Source organism: Procambarus clarkii, chromosome 14 (assembly GCF_040958095.1).
Source record: "Procambarus clarkii isolate CNS0578487 chromosome 14, FALCON_Pclarkii_2.0, whole genome shotgun sequence".
Lineage (NCBI taxonomy): Eukaryota > Metazoa > Arthropoda > Malacostraca > Decapoda > Cambaridae > Procambarus > Procambarus clarkii.
Window position 1 is genome coordinate 20,321,725 of NC_091163.1, and position 18,818 is coordinate 20,340,542.

The following is an 18,818-nucleotide window of genomic DNA, read 5'->3' on the forward strand; positions in this document are numbered from 1 at the left end:
CTGTCACGTTATGTCCAGACCGAGTGAGATGGCCCGGAAAGTGGAGTTGGAAATTCTGTTGGACGACATATTCGACCTTGAGACACAAAAGAAGGTCACTACCAAAGATACCTTACAAGCAGAACTTATTGCGGAAGGAGGAAAGAATTGAGGCAATTACAGAAGCACAATACTGTCCCCCGAGCTCAAAGCGGCAGCTAAAAGCCTTCGTGAGAAAAAGGAGATAGTTGTCAGGAGAGGTGACAAGTCGCCAATATATGTCATTCTTAAAAAAGACGAATATCTGGCGAAAATGAACCTCATACTCTCTGACCAAACTAAATTCCAAAGGGTAACGAAGGACACTACAGCCGAATTGAAAGCAAAGGTCAACAAACTGATTGAAACTTAGAACGCCAAGAAATCCGGACTCCACCTGCCAAAGATTATTGGGGAATATAATCCTGGATATACGTATGGAAATGTCAAGACACACAAGCCTGGAAACCCACTTCGGCCAATCATTAGCCAGATACCCACACCCACGTACAGACTGGCGAAGCGTCTCAACGGCCTGCTGACTCCTTACGTCCCTTGCGCCTTCAGCCTGAAGTCTCCAAAAGAATTTGTTGACTTACTGCGGGGCATACGGGCCACAGGGATAAGAGCCTCGTTGGACGTAGAATCACTGTTCACCAACGTACCTGTGGACGAGACAATCGGGATGATAGCCGACAGAGTGTATCGTGATCCAGCCTGTACTCCTCTTGACATACCAGAGAATATTCTAAGGAAACTACTCCAAGCTTGTACTAAAGAGGCAACCTTCTTGAGCCCGGATGGGCACATGTATAAGCAAGTAGATGGGGTCGCCATGGGTTCTCCCCTAGGTGTCCTGTTTGCAAACTTCTACATGGGTACCATCGAGCAAAAAGTCTTAGTCGACATGAACTTGAAGTCGGCCATATACTGCAGGTATGTTGTCGACATTTTTACACAGGTACCTGATGTCAGACATATGCAGAAGCTGAAGGAAGCGTTTGAGCAGAGTTCCGTGCTGCGTTTCACTTACGAGATGGAAAAGGATGGGAAGCTGCCCTTTCTAGATGTAACAGTCATGGAAAAGAGCGGAGGTTTCCACACTGCAGTCTACACTAAGGAAACGAACATAGGAATGTGCCTAAATGCCAACAGCGACTGCCCAGACAGGTACAAGAGGAGTGTTGTTAACGCATATGTCGACCGTGCTCTCAGCCACAGCTCAGAATGGAAGCAAGTCGACGAAGAACTCTGTAGTGTAAGGCAGGTCCTAGTCAACAACGGCTTCTCCAATGGTTTCGTCGAAGACATCATAAGAAGGAAAGTGAAACGCCATGCAACCTCTGAAGAGACAACTAACACAACACCTATACCCCCTATTAGACTATTTTACAGGAACTTCTTTTCCACAGCGCATAAAACGGAGGAAAGCGTCCTGAAAGATATTGTTAATAGAAACGTTATCCCTACAGATAAAAATCAGAGGATACAACTGACGATTTACTATAAAACTAGAAAAACGACCAGCCTACTCATGAGAAACTCTCCAGACACAAAGCAGAACGCTTTAAAAGAGACCAACGTCGTCTATGCCTTCAAATACCCTCTTGGGGATTGTAAGCTCCAAAAAACCCAGTATATAGGCAAGACAACAACATCTCTTTCTAGGCGTTTAACGATGCATAAGCAACAGGGCTCCATTAAGGAACATATAATCTCTTCCCACAACCAAACCATCGCCAGAGAAATCCTAGTAAACAACACAGAAATCATCGATAGATACAGCGATAGCAGACGGCTTGACGTTTGCGAGGCACTACACATCAAAAAGTCAACACCAGCAATCAACAGCCAATTAATGCACAACTATATTCTACCCACCTCAAGACTCCGCTCCAATATAGAAGCATCAAGAAATATGGACCAATAGGCTTTCTACAATCACTTCTATTCAATACCCATTGTTTCGTGTTCTGTCTTGTGTTGATGAATTTAATACTCTATTAAATTCCACCTCACCCCATCCACTTCACTCAAATGCAGATATAAACAAATCGGAGATGTGTAAGTTCTATTCAGTTGTGTATGTGTAACTAAAGTCTTTGAAAATGTAATAAATTTTACGAAACGCGCTCAAGTGTCGCGTCAGACTAGAAATAAAAATGAATTTTGGAGAATTGATTTTTGAATTACCACCAACAGTGAAAAGAAATGTACGAAAGATTGAGAAAATTCTTGTTAGAATTGTTAATCTTACTTTTTCGGTCATATTTAATAATATATATATATATATATATATATATATATATATATATATATATATATATATATATATATATATATATATATATATATATATATATATGTATATATATATATATATATATGTATATATATATATATATATATATATATATATATATATATATATATATATATATATATATATATATATATATATATATATATATATATATATATGTGTGTGTGTGTTTCATTGAATATGACCGCATATTCTGTATTTATTATTTTCTGGTTTAGGGTTTCTATCCCTCTAACTATTTTCTTAGCATCAGGGCTTAGTTGAAATAGGAGTTCTCCAAAACTCATTTTCGTACTTTTAAGGTGAAGAAAAGAAGTGATTTACTATAGAGTGTATTACACTTATTTATACAATTTGCACAACCTTAGGGACGCTGCAGGTTAAACGATTCTGACTTCATGACAGCAAGAATAACTGACAAGAAACTGAAAAAAACGGCAAGCCTAAATTAGGTCTTACTATACACCAAACTCTAATATATATTTATGTTAATAGAAATATGAAAAAATATACTGATTTTGAATGTAGAACGCTTTAATATTAATGAATGTGTCTTAAGGATCGGCTGTTGCATAGATGATGGTATATATATTCACTGATTTGCAGGGTTTGTCTCTGAGCGTATATATACACTGACATATCGGTATAGCAATCAGTGTATATATGGACCTGAGGGGGAGGGTACCTCTCTCTCTCTCTCTGTAGATTTACCAATATGTGGGGTGATCTATCAGCGAATATTCATTTATGCATCAATAATCATAAACAGAAACATGACTTGGTTATGTCGTTTCATTTTCCCAGTGGATACCTACACATGTTCACTTATATATGGCTGTTGTTATAGGTTTAGCTACTGGGAACAAAAAGTTCCAGGTTGCACGGGCTATAGTGAGCCCGTAGTGGACTTACCTGACACAGGAGCGGGGCTGGAACTTATTTATATATGTCGATCAGCTCTCAGTTTATATACAGTGGCATGTGAGGCAGCGCTCTGAAGGTATATTCACTCACAGATGTGGTTCAGATCTTACTATATATATACTTTTCTGGCTAGATATATTCCTGGGATGATATAATAGGTGCAGTGTGTATATGGTGCACCTCGCAGCGTATATCTATATATCTATATATAAGGTATATATAAAGCATCAAGCAATTATGAATATACCGTAAGACGTGAATCTGGAGAGCATAATCACCTAACCATGCAGGTCGTACCATACAATATTTGTTAAAATACATTTTGTTCCTGTATAGGAAATAAATAAAACTCACAAATAGTACTTCCACTTATTCTCACATTTATGTATCCAAACATTACAGTGACTTCTGTTCCTTTGTCTTACAGAGACAACCTTGGTGATCTGACACACTGATACAAAAGTTTGTTAAACAACATTCAGGAAACACCTTACTGAATGAGTTTGTTCGAGCATAATACATTCTGAGGTTTATCATGAATGTAAATAATAACCATAATAGTGTTGTGTATACTCAGACAGTGGTTAACTCAGAGAACAGTTTATCAGCCAATGTAAACTACACTAGACGAGTTGTAAATACGAACGAAAATAGAAAGCCCCTAGTGGGACTCGTGTAATTAAACAGATCATTGGTAGTAACACATTAATTGATTGTTCACAACATTGAATTAAACAAAAATATCTTGAGGCAGTAGACAGGATGGGATAAACTAAAGGCAAAATACGATAAGTATTAATTATTCGGAGTAAAATTACAATATTAGATATGTATTTTAAGTTTGAAATTTCAGACCAAACCTTAGCTTTGGTGTATTACAAATAAAGATTATCGTAAACAAAAATAATAATTGTGGAAAAAATGTAGAACAGCAGCTATTTGGAAAACATTTCATAAGCTTGATTCAGAACTTAAATTAATAACACAGAAATGGAAATCACCTCTTAGGATACTGATCGTTATGCATGACACTCAATGTGATTTGCCATCAGAAATCACAAGAAGTAAATGAGTTTATTATTTATGAAACAATATATACGTCTCTAAAACACTGTGGATTTTGGCTCAGAAAATTTCAGCGTCACGTGGCGATTGACGTGTTGACGTCTGTGAGAGCGGTGATATTGACGTTATGTCTTGACGCAGTGATATGACTTCAAATATACTGCAAAAAATTGGCTTCAGATAATTGCCTGATGAGGTGTGTGCCCCATAGGCGATGAGAATTGTATTTTATTTCTAAAATATTCAACGAATTGGAACTTCCAGATCGGAAATTACTTACGGTATGTCTTCTGAAAAATTAAAAATGGTTCTGACTGAATATTTGACATTTTTTCCGCAATAAGAATTCTTCCCGGGTCCATTATTTGCGATATTCAACACCTATAAAACTCAGGAAAAAGTTATATTTCGTCTGCAATTTATGCTGTATAATATAATCTTATCCAACACAATTTTAGAGCATTTAACACTGACCACATTATCCTCAACGCTGCTATTTATAATGGAAATTAAAAGTTTTAAAAAATAGTAGAATTAAAGGCTTTTTAATCCAAATTCAAGAGTAAGTTTCCAAAAGGCATATATATGATGAAATGAATATAACAACTCAGATTTACATTAACCTGAAGCTTTGCGTGAAGAACATTGCATTTTTGAGGCTGCATACACAGAAGATTGCAATACAAAAAAGGTTTGTAATTCACATGTAAGGTTATGCATTTATTCAATGGAAGCTTCCAGCTTGAGACTCTAAGCATAATGTTACACAAAATTATAAAACTCAGGGTTAATACACAATGTGTGTGTGTACTCACCTATTTGTACTCACCTATTTGTGCATGTGGGGGTTGAGCTTTGGCTCTTTGGTCTGCCTCTCAACTGTCAATCAACAGGTGTACAGGTTCCTGAGCCTACTGGGCTCTATCATATCTACATTTAAAACTGTGTATGGAGTCAGCCTCCACCACATCACTGCCTAATGCAATCCATCTGTTAACTACTCTGACACTGAAAAAGTGTGTGTGTGTGTGTGTGTGTGTGTGTGTGTGTGTGTGTGTGTGTGTGTGTGTGTGTGTGTGTGTGTGTGTGTGTTTGTGTGTGTGTGCGTGTTAGTGTGAACCAATTATATCGCTTAATCTAAATGCAGTGTGGAGCTTTGAAGCAGACAGAGTGAGGAAGGCAGGATGACCCTGCCTAACAATGCCTCCAGAACCTGTTGCTCTCCACCGCCAGGTGACCGAACCCGGTTGTCTCCTGTAGGAGGGCGGTCGGACCCGGCTCTCACAAGGATAGCGGTGAGGTAGAGAGATCTGACAGACCCTTGCTAGGAGTCCAGACGCCGAGTCCCTCCTGCGTCTAGTCCTTCTAATGGGGCGATGTACCTCGTCGTCGCCTACATCGCTAGGAACGAAGAAAGGCGTGCCAACACATGCCTGGTCTGTCAGGGGGTTGGCGTGGACCATCACTATACAGAGTACTACTGCCAAGATTACTCCCCAGGCAGGGGGAGGCTCTGTTGTCATCGCTCTGCCCGTATGCATTGCTGCCGGGTGCTCATCTGCTGAAATATAAATGAATAAATAACAATAATAATAATAATGAGAAAATACTTGGACTGTGAGGAGGAACGAACTTTCCACCTTAGCATTGCCAAGTGCATTCATAGATTCGCTATATATATCACGTTAGTGTGATTTCTGTGTGGGATTGATAACAAAAATAATAATAATAATAATAATAATAATAATAATATTATTATTATTATTATTATTATTATTATTTTCATTAAAATAAGCATAATTTCCACTCAAGCAAAACAATGCAAAGAACGGAATACATATGTATAATTCTGATGTATATGTTGTGAATGTATATGTATATTAACACTCAAAATTTGTCGAAAACAAAGAAAAAACTAGATTTGTTATCACATTTTGATGTGATCAGAGACAGTCAGTAGCTTTGAGTTGTCTATAGAGACAGTTCTTGCTCCTGGAAGATGAAACTGGAGAAGTAAGGTTGAATGAACTAAAGAAGAAATGGACAAGGGAAGAAATGGTCCTTGTGGATTTGTTCAAGAAATTGACAAATATCATGCCACCAGTGCACACAGCCCCGTTCCTGTGTCAAGTAATTCCAATAGAAGTAGTATCCATTGATTATTTCAAGCGTAGGTTAGACATATATATGAATGAGATTAAGTGGATATGAAATAGGAGCTACCTCGTATGAGCCAATAGGCCTTCTGCAGTTACCTTCATTCTTATGTTCACTCCGGGCTCACCATAGCTAGTGCTACTTAGAACTTGTTGCAGACGAGGAGTCACAATAACGTGGCTGAAATATGTTGACCAAACCACACACTAGAAAGTGAAGGGACGACGACGTTTCGAACCGTCCTGGACTCAATCGACTTGAGAATGGTCCAGGACGGACCGAAACGTCGTCGTCCCTTCACTTTCTAGTGTGTGGTTTGGTCAAGATATTGGAACTTGTTACAAGTAACTTAATATAAAACCACAACTATAATAATCATGCCACGTACCATTGAGGACATGGAGGAGCGTGGTGGCAGGGTGAAGATTGGAGGGAAGGCAGGTATAGTTGCCGGCGTCTGCGGACTTGGCGTTGGAAATCACCAGAGTCGAAGTGACACTCATCTCACTGCCCTGGCCGCCCCGCCTCGAAACCGTAAACTTCACTCTGGGGTTGTCGTACTCCAGCAGCCGCTCCCCAGAGTGGTACCAGAAGATGTAATCGGGAAGCTGAACTGTTGAGCTCACTTTGCACTCGAGCCGAGCGGTGGATCCACTCCTCACGTACTTGTCCGCCGCGCCACTCACTTCCACTTGCGGAACTACAGAAGGGAGGACAGGAAAATTAGTTTTGGATGCGGAAATGTAGAGAACGGAAGTTTGGGATGAGGCTATCCCTTCCTGCAGGTCGGGGTTCAATCCCCCAAGACCGTCCACAAGTGGTTGGCAACCATTCTTTTACCCTCAGTCCCATCCTAACTTATTCTGATCCTGTCCCAAGTGATTAATAGTCGTAATGACTTGGCGTTTTCCCTCCTGATAGTTCCCTCCCTCCATGCGCCACTGTGGATGATTGGAGGATTACTTCCGGCACTATGGTTCTACCTGTGTGAATAGACCTAAAGGCTCCGTTGACGCCCAGAGTTAATACCAGCTGGAGTGTGAGGTAGTTAGACAACTTGACCTTACACTCGAGGGCTTCCAGGTTATGACAAACTTAAACTGGCTTCACGAGAAGCCGTCAGACTCCCTGCACGTTCAGTGGAATCCCCCCAAGGTGGCGTAACTTAAGTCGTGGTGGTACAGGGGTAAGGAGTACCTTGATCGCTCTGTAGGTATCAATTGATTGAGACACCCTATAGGTTCAATTGGTTTTATTATTATTATTTTTAATTTTATTATTATTATTGTTGTTGTTGTTGTTGTTCTTGTTGTTTTTGTTGTAAATTCAGGCATTTTTTACGTATAAATCTTTCGCTTTTATTTCTTTTACATCAAAAGAATAGACATAGATGTGCATATACGCTGGCTGCCTATAGTTCTCGCTTGTATTTTATATATATGAAAGGTTTACACAGACGTTTTTTATACAGAGTAAATATATATATATATATATATATATATATATATATATATATATATATATATATATATATATATATATATATATATATATATATATATATATATTTATATATATATATTTATATATATATATATATATATATATATATATATATATATATATATATATATATATATATATATATATATATAAAGATCTTTATTCACACATATATATGCACAATATAGAGAACAATCAATATATACACTGAGATTTATATATATATATATATATATATATATATATATATATATATATATATGTATATATATATATATATATATATATATATATATATATATATATATATATATATATATATATATATAGGGGTACCACCACTGGTTTAATTAAAGGGACCCACATCCTCGAAAAAGAAAATAAATAGTGTTCAGAGAAGACCTTGTGGATTCTCACTGAATACTTTAAATATATATATATATATATATATATATATATATATATATATATATATATATATATATATATATATATATATATATATATGTCGTACCTAGTAGCCAGAACGCACTTCTCTGCCTTCTATGCAAGGCCCGATTTGCCTAAAAAGCCAAGTTTTCATGAATTATATGTTTTTCGACTACCTAACCTACCTAACCTAACCTAACTTTTTCAGCTACCTAACCTAACCTAACCTATTAAGATAGGTTAGGTTAGGTTAGGTAGGGTTGGTTAGGTTCGGTCATATATCTACGTTAATTTTAACTCCAATAAAAAAAAATTGAAATCATACATAATGAAATGGGTAGCTTTATCAGTTCATAAGAAAAAAATATAGAAAATATGTTAATTCAGGAAAACTTTGCTTATTAGGCAAATCGGGCCTTGCATAGTAGGCTGAGAAGTGCATTCTGGCTACTAGGTACGACATATATATATATATATATATATATATATATATATATATATATATATATATATATATATATATATATATATATATATATATATATATATATAAATCTTTGGACAACATCAGATTAACAATCTTTGGACAACACCCACCAGTGGGCCTCGAACCCAGCAATCACAACTACCTTCCAGTAGCTGCCATAACTAGTACGCCTTAACCCACTACACCATCAGACCCTTAAAAGTGCTTTCTGGGTTCGAGGCCCACTGGTGGGTGTTGTCCAAAGATTGTTAATCTTCACATGTGGTTTAAGCAGGTATAGGCTTATAGTATGGACACGAGTTCTCCCACATTAACAGTGGCTTGACGAAAAACGCATAGTAACCTCTCTCTTGTCTAGTGCCCTTGGGAAGTGGAGATATTTGAGGTGTATATATATCTCGAAATCTCTACTTCTATTAAGGGTCTGATGGTGTAGTGGGTTAAGGCGTACTAGTTATGGCAGCTATTGGAAGGTAGTTGTGCTTTCTGGGTTCGAGGCCCACTGGTGGGTGTTGTCCAAAGATTGTTAATCTTCACTTGTGGTTTAAGCAAGTATAGGCTTATAGCATGGACACGAGTTCTCCCACATTAACAGTGGCTTGATGAAAAACGCATAGTAACCTCTCACTTGTCTAGTGCCCTTGGGAAGTGGAGATATTTGAGGTGTATATAAAGCTCGAAATCTCTTCTTCTTTTAAGGGTCTGATGGTGCAGTGGGTTAAGGCGTACTAGATATGGCAGCAACTGGAAGGTAGTTGTGCTTTCTGGGTTCGAGGCCCACTGGTGGGTGTTGTCCAAAGATTGTTAATCTGATGTTGTCCAAAGATTTATATATATATATATATATATATATATATATATATATATATATATATATATATATATATATATATATATATATATATATATATATATATATGCAGAATAACCACATATGAAAAATAGAAAATGCTTAACGCGTTTTCGGCTAATTCGCCTTCATCAGAGCAAAGTAGAATGAGGATAAGATTGCTGATCAGACCTTTATATCCGCCTGGGCAGATCACCTGACCACCAAAAATAAGTGGAGGAAAGGAATTATAAGAAAGAAGGTAATTGCAGAAGGCCTATTGGCCCATACAAGGCAGCTCCTATTAATATCTCCAAGTGCCATACGTGTTTAAATGATTGCTATATTGTTTTGACGTGCTATATTGAGGCTTAAATAGGGATCCAACTTGTACATACCGGGGCTCACATTAAGGCTGTTGTTACAATGTTTGATCAGAGCAGACTCGATCACGTTTCGTTCAACAAAATCCTTACTTTTAACAATACATTTTGCCCCTGTGAAGTCGATAGAATGATTACATAAACTGGAATGTAAATACAATGCACTGGATTGCTGGGCTGTACGAATAGCGTATGAATGCTGTTTTAAACGTGAGGAAAGAGTTTTACCTGTCTGGCCGATGTAAACACATGCACACTCATTACAAAGGATGGAATACACACAACCTGCTACAGACGAGGGCGAGTTCTTAATTAACATGGACTTAACTGTATTATCATTTTTGAACACTAGATTAATATTAAGGTTCTTCAGGGCTGGGGCAAGATTTACTAGACCCTCAGAATATGGTAATACCAACGAATTTTTCAGTTCTGGTTTCGACTTAGTAGTCTGTTTGTAGAAAGTCCTTTTTGCTTGACCAAACGCAAGATCCAAGATCGATTTTGGGTATTTTAACGTCTTCCCAATTTCAAATATATTTGCTATTTCTTCATCGAAAAATTCCGGACTACAAACTCTCAGTGCTCTGAGAAACATACCAGAAAAAACTGCCCGCTTGACCTGAACATGATGATTTGAATAGAAATGTACATACGAGCACACATTGGTAGGTTTCCTATACACATTGAATTTGAAACTTCTACCAATTCTATGAATCATGATGTCTAAAAAAGGCAGAACACCATTCACTTCGTTCTCAATTGTGAATTTAATTGACGGAACCAGCGAATTGATTTGATTGAGAAAATCAGTTTCGTCATGATTAACCGGCCACAGGCACAAAATATCGTCAACGTACCTGTACCAAAGCAAATTTGAGGGTAAAATCCTGGGAAGGATATTTGTTTCGAAACATTCCATGTACAGATTGCTCAAAACAGGGGAGAGGGGATTACCCATCGCCATGCCAAATGTTTGTTTATAAAATGAATCATTAAAGCTGAAATAATTATCTTTAATGCACAATTTTATAAGTTCAATAATAGGCCTTCTGCAATTACCTTCTTTCTTATAATTCCTTTCCTCCACTTATTTTTGGTGGTCAGGTGATCTGCCCAGGCGGATATAAAGGTCTGATCAGCAATCTTATCCTCATTCTACTTTGCTCTGATGAAGGCGAATTAGCCGAAAACGCGTTAAGCATTTTCTATTTTTCATATGTGGTTATTCTGCATACTTGGATCAGTGTTTTTGTGATCATTGTTGCATATATATATATATATATATATATATATATATATATATATATATATATATATATATATATATATATATATATATATATATGTCGTACCTAGTAGCCAGAACGCACTTCTCAGCCTACTATACAAGGCCCGATTTGCCTAATAAGCCAAGTTTTCATGAATTAATGTTTTTTCGACTACCTATCCTACCTAACCTAACCTAACCTAACTTTTTCGGCTACCTAACCTAAACTAACCTATAAAGATAGGTTAGGTTAGGTTAGGTTAGGTAGGGTTGATTAGGTTCGGTCATATCTACGTCAATTTTATTACAATAAAAAAAATTAACGTCATACATAATGAAATGGGTAGCTTTATCATTTCATAAGAAAAAATTAGAGAAAATATATTAATTCAGGAAAACTTGGCATATTAGGCAAATCAGGCCTTGCATAGTAGGCCGAGAAGTGCGTTCTGGCTACTAGGTACGACATATATATATATATATATATATATATATATATATATATATATTTATATATATATATATATATATATATATATATATATATATATATATATATATATTTATATATATATATATATATATATATATATATATATATATATATATATATATATATATATATATATATATATATATATATATATATATATATATATATATAATTAAATATGACCGAAAAAGTAAGATTAATAATTCTAACACGAATTTTCTCAATCTTCCGTACATTTCTTTTCACTGTTGGAGGTAAATCAAAAATCAATTCTCCAAAATTCATTTTTATTTCTAGTCTGACGCAACACGAGCGCGTTTCGTAAAACTTATTACATTTTCAAAGACTTTAGTTAACACATACACAACTGAATAGAACTTACACATCTCCGATTTTATATCTACATTTGAGTGAGGTGGAAGGGGTGATGTGGCATTAACACAAGACAGAACAGGATGTGGCATTAATAGGGTATTAATTTCATCAACGCAAGACAGAGCAAGAAGTGGTATTAATAGGGTATTAATTTCATCAACACAAGACAGAACACGAAACAATGGATATTGAATAGAAGTGTTTGTAGAAAGCCTATTGGTCCATATTTCTTGATGCTTCTATATTGGAGCGGAGTCTTGAGGTGGGTAGAATATAGTTGTGCAATAATTGGCTGTTGATTGCTGGTGTTGACTTCTTGATGTGTAGTGCCTCGCAAACGTCAAGCCGCCTGCTATCGCTGTATCTATCGATGATTTCTGTGTTGTTTACTAGGATTTCTCTGGCGATGGTTTGGTTGTGGGAAGAGATTATATGTTCCTTAATGGAGCCCTGTTGCTTATGCATCGTTAAACGCCTAGAAAGAGATGTTGTTGTCTTGCCTATATACTGGGTTTTTTGGAGCTTACAGTCCCCAAGAGGGCATTTGAAGGCATAGACGACGTTAGTCTCTTTTAAAGCGTTCTGTTTTGTGTCTGGAGAGTTTCTCATGAGTAGGCTGGCCGTTTTTCTGGTTTTATAGTAAATCGTCAGTTGTATCCTCTGATTTTTTTTGTGTAGGGATAACGTTTCTATTAAAAATATCTTTCAGGACCCTTTCCTCCATTTTATGAGCTGTGGAAAAGAAGTTCCTGTAAAATTGTCTAATAGGGGGTATAGGTGTTGTGTTAGTTGTCTCTTCAGAGGTTGCATGGCTTTTCACTTTCCTTCTTATGATGTCTTCGACGAAACCATTGGAGAAGCCGTTATTGACTAGGACCTGCTTTACCCTACAGAGTTCTTCGTCGACTTGCTTCCATTCTGAGCTGTGGCTGAGAGCACGGTCGACATATGCATTAACAACACTCCTCTTGTACCTGTCTGGGCAGTCGCTGTTGGCATTTAGGCACATTCCTATGTTTGTTTCCTTAGTGTAGACTGCAGTGTGGAAACCTCCGCCCTTTTCCATGATTGTTACATCTAGAAAGGGCAGCTTCCCATCCTTTTCCATCTCGTAAGTGAAACGCAGCACGGAACTCTGCTCAAATGCCTCCTTCAGCTCCTGCAGATGTCTGACATCAGGTACCTGTGTAAAAATGTCGTCAACATACCTGCAGTATATGGCCGGTTTCATGTTCATGTCGACTAAGACTTTTTGCTCGATGGTACCCATGTAGAAGTTTGCAAACAGGACACCTAGGGGAGAACCCATGGCGACCCCATCTACTTGCTTATACATGTGCTCATCCGGGCTCAAGAAGGGTGCCTCTTTAGTAGAAGCTTGGAGTTGTTTCCTTAGGATATTTTCTGGTATGTCAAGAGGAGTACAGGCTGGATCACGATACACTCTGTCGGCAATCATCCCGATTGTCTCATCCACTGGTACGTTAGTGAACAGCGATTCTACGTCCAACGAGGCTCTTATCCATGTGGCCCGTCTTGAACAACACCTCGACATCCTCACAGACTGACATCACCTCAGCACTGAAACAAGGATTATCAAGAAACTAACAACATTATATGGAGGACCTATGGCAATTCCATGACCAAGAGATGGCTTCCTGAACCTTGCAGGAATTAACCTCACTGAGGACCAAGTCACTCTCCTAAATCTGGGCATAAACTGTCACCTTATGTCCAGACCGAGTGAGATGGCCCGGAAAGTAGAGTTGGAAATTCTGTTGGACGACATATTCGACCTCGAGACACAAAAGAAGGTCACTACCAAACATACCTTACAAGCAGAACTTATTGCAGAAGGAGGAAAGAATCGAGGCAATTACAGAAGCACCATACTGTCCCCCGAGCTCAAAGCGGCAGCTAAAAGCCTTCGTGAGAACAAGGAGATAGTTGTCAGAGGAGGTGACAAGTCGCCAATATATGTCATTCTTAAAAAAGACGAATATCTGGCGAAAATGAACCTCATACTCTCTGACCAAACTAAGTTCCAAAGGGTAACGAAGGACACTACAGCCGAATTGAAAGCAAATGTCAACAAACTGATCGAAACTGTGAACGCCAAGAAATCCGGACTCCACCTGCCAAAGATCATTGGGGAATATAAACCTGGATATGCGTATGGAAATGTCAAGACACACAAGCCTGGAAACCCACTTCGGCCAATCATTAGCCAGATACCCACACCCACGTACAGACTGGCGAAGCGACTCAACGGCCTGCTGACTCCTTATGTTCCTTGTGCCTTCAGCCTGAAGTCTCCAAAGGAATTTGTTGATTTACTGTGGGGCACACGGGCCACAGGGATAAGAGCCTCGTTGGACGTAGAATCGCTGTTCACTAACGTACCAGTGGACGAGACAATCGGGATGATAGCCGACAGAGTGTATCGTGATCCAGCCTGTACTCCTCTTGACATACCAGAAAAAATCCTAAGGAAACTACTCCAAGCTTGTACTAAAGAGGCACCCTTCTTGAGCCCGGATGGGCACATGTATAAGTAAGTAGATGGGGTCACCATGGGTTCTCCCCTAGGTGTCCAGTTTGCAAACTTCTACATGGGTACCATCGAGCAAAAAGTCTTAGTCGACATGAACATGAAACCGGCCATATACTGCAGGTATGTTGACGACATTTTTACACAGGTACCTGATGTCAGACATCTGCAGGAGTTGAAGGAGGCATTTGAGCGGAGTTCCGTGCTGCGTTTCACTTATGAGATGGAAAAGGATGGGAAGCTGCCCTTTCTAGATGTAACAGTCATGGAAAAGAGCGGAGGTTTCCACACTGCAGTCTACACTAAGGAAACGAACATAGGAATGTGCCTAAATGCCAAAAGCGATTGCCCAGATAGGTACAAAAGGAGTGTTGTTAACGCATATGTCGACCGTGCTCTCAGCCACAGCTCAGAATGGAAGCAAGTCGACGAAGAACTCTGTAGGGTAAGGCAGGTCCTAGTCAACAACGGCTTCTCCAATGGTTTCGTCGAAGACATCATAAGAAAGAAAGTGAAATGCCATGCAACCTCTGAAGAGACAACCAACACAACACCTATACCCCCTATTAGACTATTTTACAGGAACTTCTTTTCCACAGCTCATAAAACGGAGGAAAGGGTCCTGAAAGATATTGTTAATAGAAACGTTATCCCTACAGACAAAACTCAGAGGATACAACTGACGATTTACTATAAAACCAGAAAAACGGCCAGCCTACTCATGAGAAACTCTCCAGACACAAAACAGAACGCTTTAAAAGAGACTAACGTCGTCTATGCCTTCAAATGCCCTCTTGGGGACTGTAAGCTCCAAAAAAAACAGTATATAGGCAAGACAACAACATCTCTTTCTTGGCGTTTAACGATGCATAAGCAACAGGGCTCCATTAAGGAACATATAATCTCTTCCCACAACCAAACCATCGCCAGAGAAATTCTAGTAAACAACACAGAAATCATCGATAGATACAGCGATAGCAGGCGGCTTGACGTTTGCGAGGCATTACACATCAAGAAGTCAACACCAGCAACCAACAGCCAATTAATGCACAAATATATTCTACCCACCTCAAGACTCCGCTCCAATATAGAAGCATCAAGAAATATGGACCAATAGGCTTTCTACAATCACTTCTATTCAATACCCATTGTTTCATGTTCTGGCTTGTGTTGATGAAATTAATACCTTATTAAATACCACCTCACCCCATCCACCTCACTCAAATGTAGATATAAACAAAATCGGAGATGTGTAAGTTCTATTCAGTTGTGTATGTGTTAACTAAAGTCTTTGAAAATGTAATAAGTTTTACGAAACGCGCTCAAGTGTCGCGTCAGACTAGAAATAAAAATGAATTTTGGAAAATTGATTTTTGAATTACCTCCAACAGTGAAAAGAAATGTTCGAAAGATTGAGAAAATTCGTGTTAGAATTATTAATCTTACTTTTTCGGTCATATTTAATAATATATGTCTACAGGAAAGACTGCTACCAAAATATACTAATTATATATATATATATATATATATATATATATATATATATATATATATATATATATATATATATATATATATATATATATATATATATATATAAATATATATATATATATATATATATATATATATATATATATATATATGTCGTATCTAGTAGCCAGAACTCACTTCTCAGCCTACTATTCAAGGCCCGATTTGCCTAATAAGCCAAGTTTTCCTGAATTAATATATTTACTATAATTTTTTTCTTATGAAATGATAAAGCTACCCTTTTCACTATGTATGAGGTAAATTTTTTTTTATTGGAGTTAAAATTAACGTAGATATATGACCGAACCTAACCAACCCTACCTTACTTAACCTAACCTATATATATAGGTAAGGTTAGGTTAGGTAGCCAAAAAAAGCTAGGTTAGGTTAGGTTAGGTAGGTTAGGTAGACGAAAAAACATTAATTCATGAAAACTTGGCTTATTAGGCAAATTGGGCCTTGCATAGTAGGCTAAGAAGTGAGTTCTGGCTACTAGGTACGACATATATATATATATATATATATATATATATATATATATATATATATATATATATATATATGTCGTACCTAGTAGCCAGAACGCACTTCTATGCCTACTATTCAAGGCCCGATTTGCCTAATAAGCCAAGTTTTCATGAATTAATTGTTTTTCGACTACCTAACCTACCTAACCTAACCTAACCTAACATTTTCGGCTACCTAACCTAACCTAACCGATAAAGATAGGTTAGGTTAGGTTAGGTAGGGTTGGTTAGGTTCGGTCATATATCTACATTAATTTTAACTCCAATAAAAAAAATTGACGTCATACGTAATGAAATGGGTAGCTTTATAATTTCATAAGAAAAAAATTAGAGAAAATATACTAATTCATGAAAACTTGGCTTATTAGGCAAATCGGGCCTTGAATAGTAGGCATAGAAGTGCGTTCTGGCTATTAGGTACGACATATATATATATATATATATATATATATATATATATATATATATGTCGTACCTAGTAGCCAGAACGCACTTCTCAGCCTACTATGCAAGGCCCGATTTGCCTAATAAGCCAAGTTTTCCTGAATTAATATATTTTCTCTAATTTTTTTCTAATGAAATGATAAAGCTACCCATTTCATTATGTATGAGGTCAATTTTTTTTATTGGAGTTAAAATTAACGTAGATATATGACCGAACCTAACCAACGCTACCTAACCTAACCTAACCTTTCTTTATAGGTTAGGTTAGGTTAGGTGGCCGAAAAAGTTAGGTTAGGTTAGGTTAGGTAGGTTAGATAGCCGAAAAACAATTAATTCATGAAAACTTGGCTTATTAGGCAAATCGGGCCTTGCAAAGTAGGCTGAGAAGTACGTTCTGGCTACTAGGTACGACATATATATATATATATATATATATATATATATATATATATATATATATATATATATATATATATATATATATATATATATATATATATATATATATATATGTACACACATAGGTTTTCACAGAGTCTCCTTATTTCAGATGAGTTCTCAGTGAGTTATATACCATATATTCACACGCATGGCACCAATGTTTAGTGACACCCTCTCTGTCAAGACAACATTCCTTGTTTTTAAGCTGCAACCCTCTGCACGTTGCTTGCAAAGAACGCACTTCTATTAAATCATAAATTCAATACACCTCTCAAGGTATTCTAAAGCAGGGTATTCATTTGTAGTTGGTTAAGGGGACCAGACAGTCCGCTGCTACCATCCATGGGGTCAGATTCACGAAGCATTTACGCAAGTACTTACGAACGTGTACATCGTTCCTCAATCTTTGACGGCTTTGGTTACATTTATTAAACAGTTTGCAAGTATGAAAACTTTTCAATCAACTGTTGTTATTGTTATAAACAGCCTCCTGGTGCTTCGGAGCTCATTAACTGCTTAATAATTGTAAACAAAGCCGCCAAAGATAGAGAAAAGATGTACAGGTTCGTAAATGTTTGCGTAACTTCTTCGTGAATCTAGCCCCAGGCTCTTTAAGAAGCCCATAACTACGTAGTGAAGATGAAAGACAATTAAGAACCTTTCCCTTATGTGTCGAGTGAGGGGCCTCAACCAATTAGAAGCCTAGAAGGATAAGTAGGAGGCTTTCATCGCTCCAATTATCATATATAATCGGTGACAGCTAATTAGAACGTGCAAAGTCTGGCTCCAATTGGGCCGTTGGATCTCAACGTATTGAGAATGATCGCGAACGACGGATCTGTCAAAGGGAGATCGTCTGATATGCGACCTCATTATCACTTTGCAGAGTGAAAGGAGCCGACATTGAAGAGATTATCAGAGCAGCAGTGAGTAAGTGGAGCAGTCAAGTGAACTTTAATTACTTGATGTACTTGCCAGGGCGCTGAGTTATAGTTACGGATTCAAATCTATACTCTGGATTCTCACAAAAACTTCCCTTAGACTTTGTTATCAATAAATGATGATT

General features: G+C 37.4%; 1 protein-coding gene across 3 annotated transcripts in view; it reads right to left on the reverse strand.

The window, feature by feature from the left end:
• Positions 1 to 3,622: 3,622 nt before the first annotated feature.
• The window catches only part of LOC123748003 (matrix-remodeling-associated protein 5-like), a 97,493-nt gene continuing 82,297 nt past the window's right edge, over positions 3,623 to 18,818 (reverse strand). For 2 of the 3 annotated variants that reach the window (XM_069324411.1, XM_069324412.1), the window contains 2 exons: positions 6,876 to 7,187; positions 3,623 to 5,891 (listed from right to left, as the gene is read on the reverse strand). In XM_069324411.1, the coding sequence (XP_069180512.1) occupies positions 5,440 to 5,891; positions 6,876 to 7,187 (764 nt within the window). In that variant the 3' untranslated portion in view covers positions 3,623 to 5,439. The remainder of the gene's footprint in view (positions 5,892 to 6,875; positions 7,188 to 18,818) is intronic. The other variant, XM_069324413.1, reaches the window with a different exon arrangement.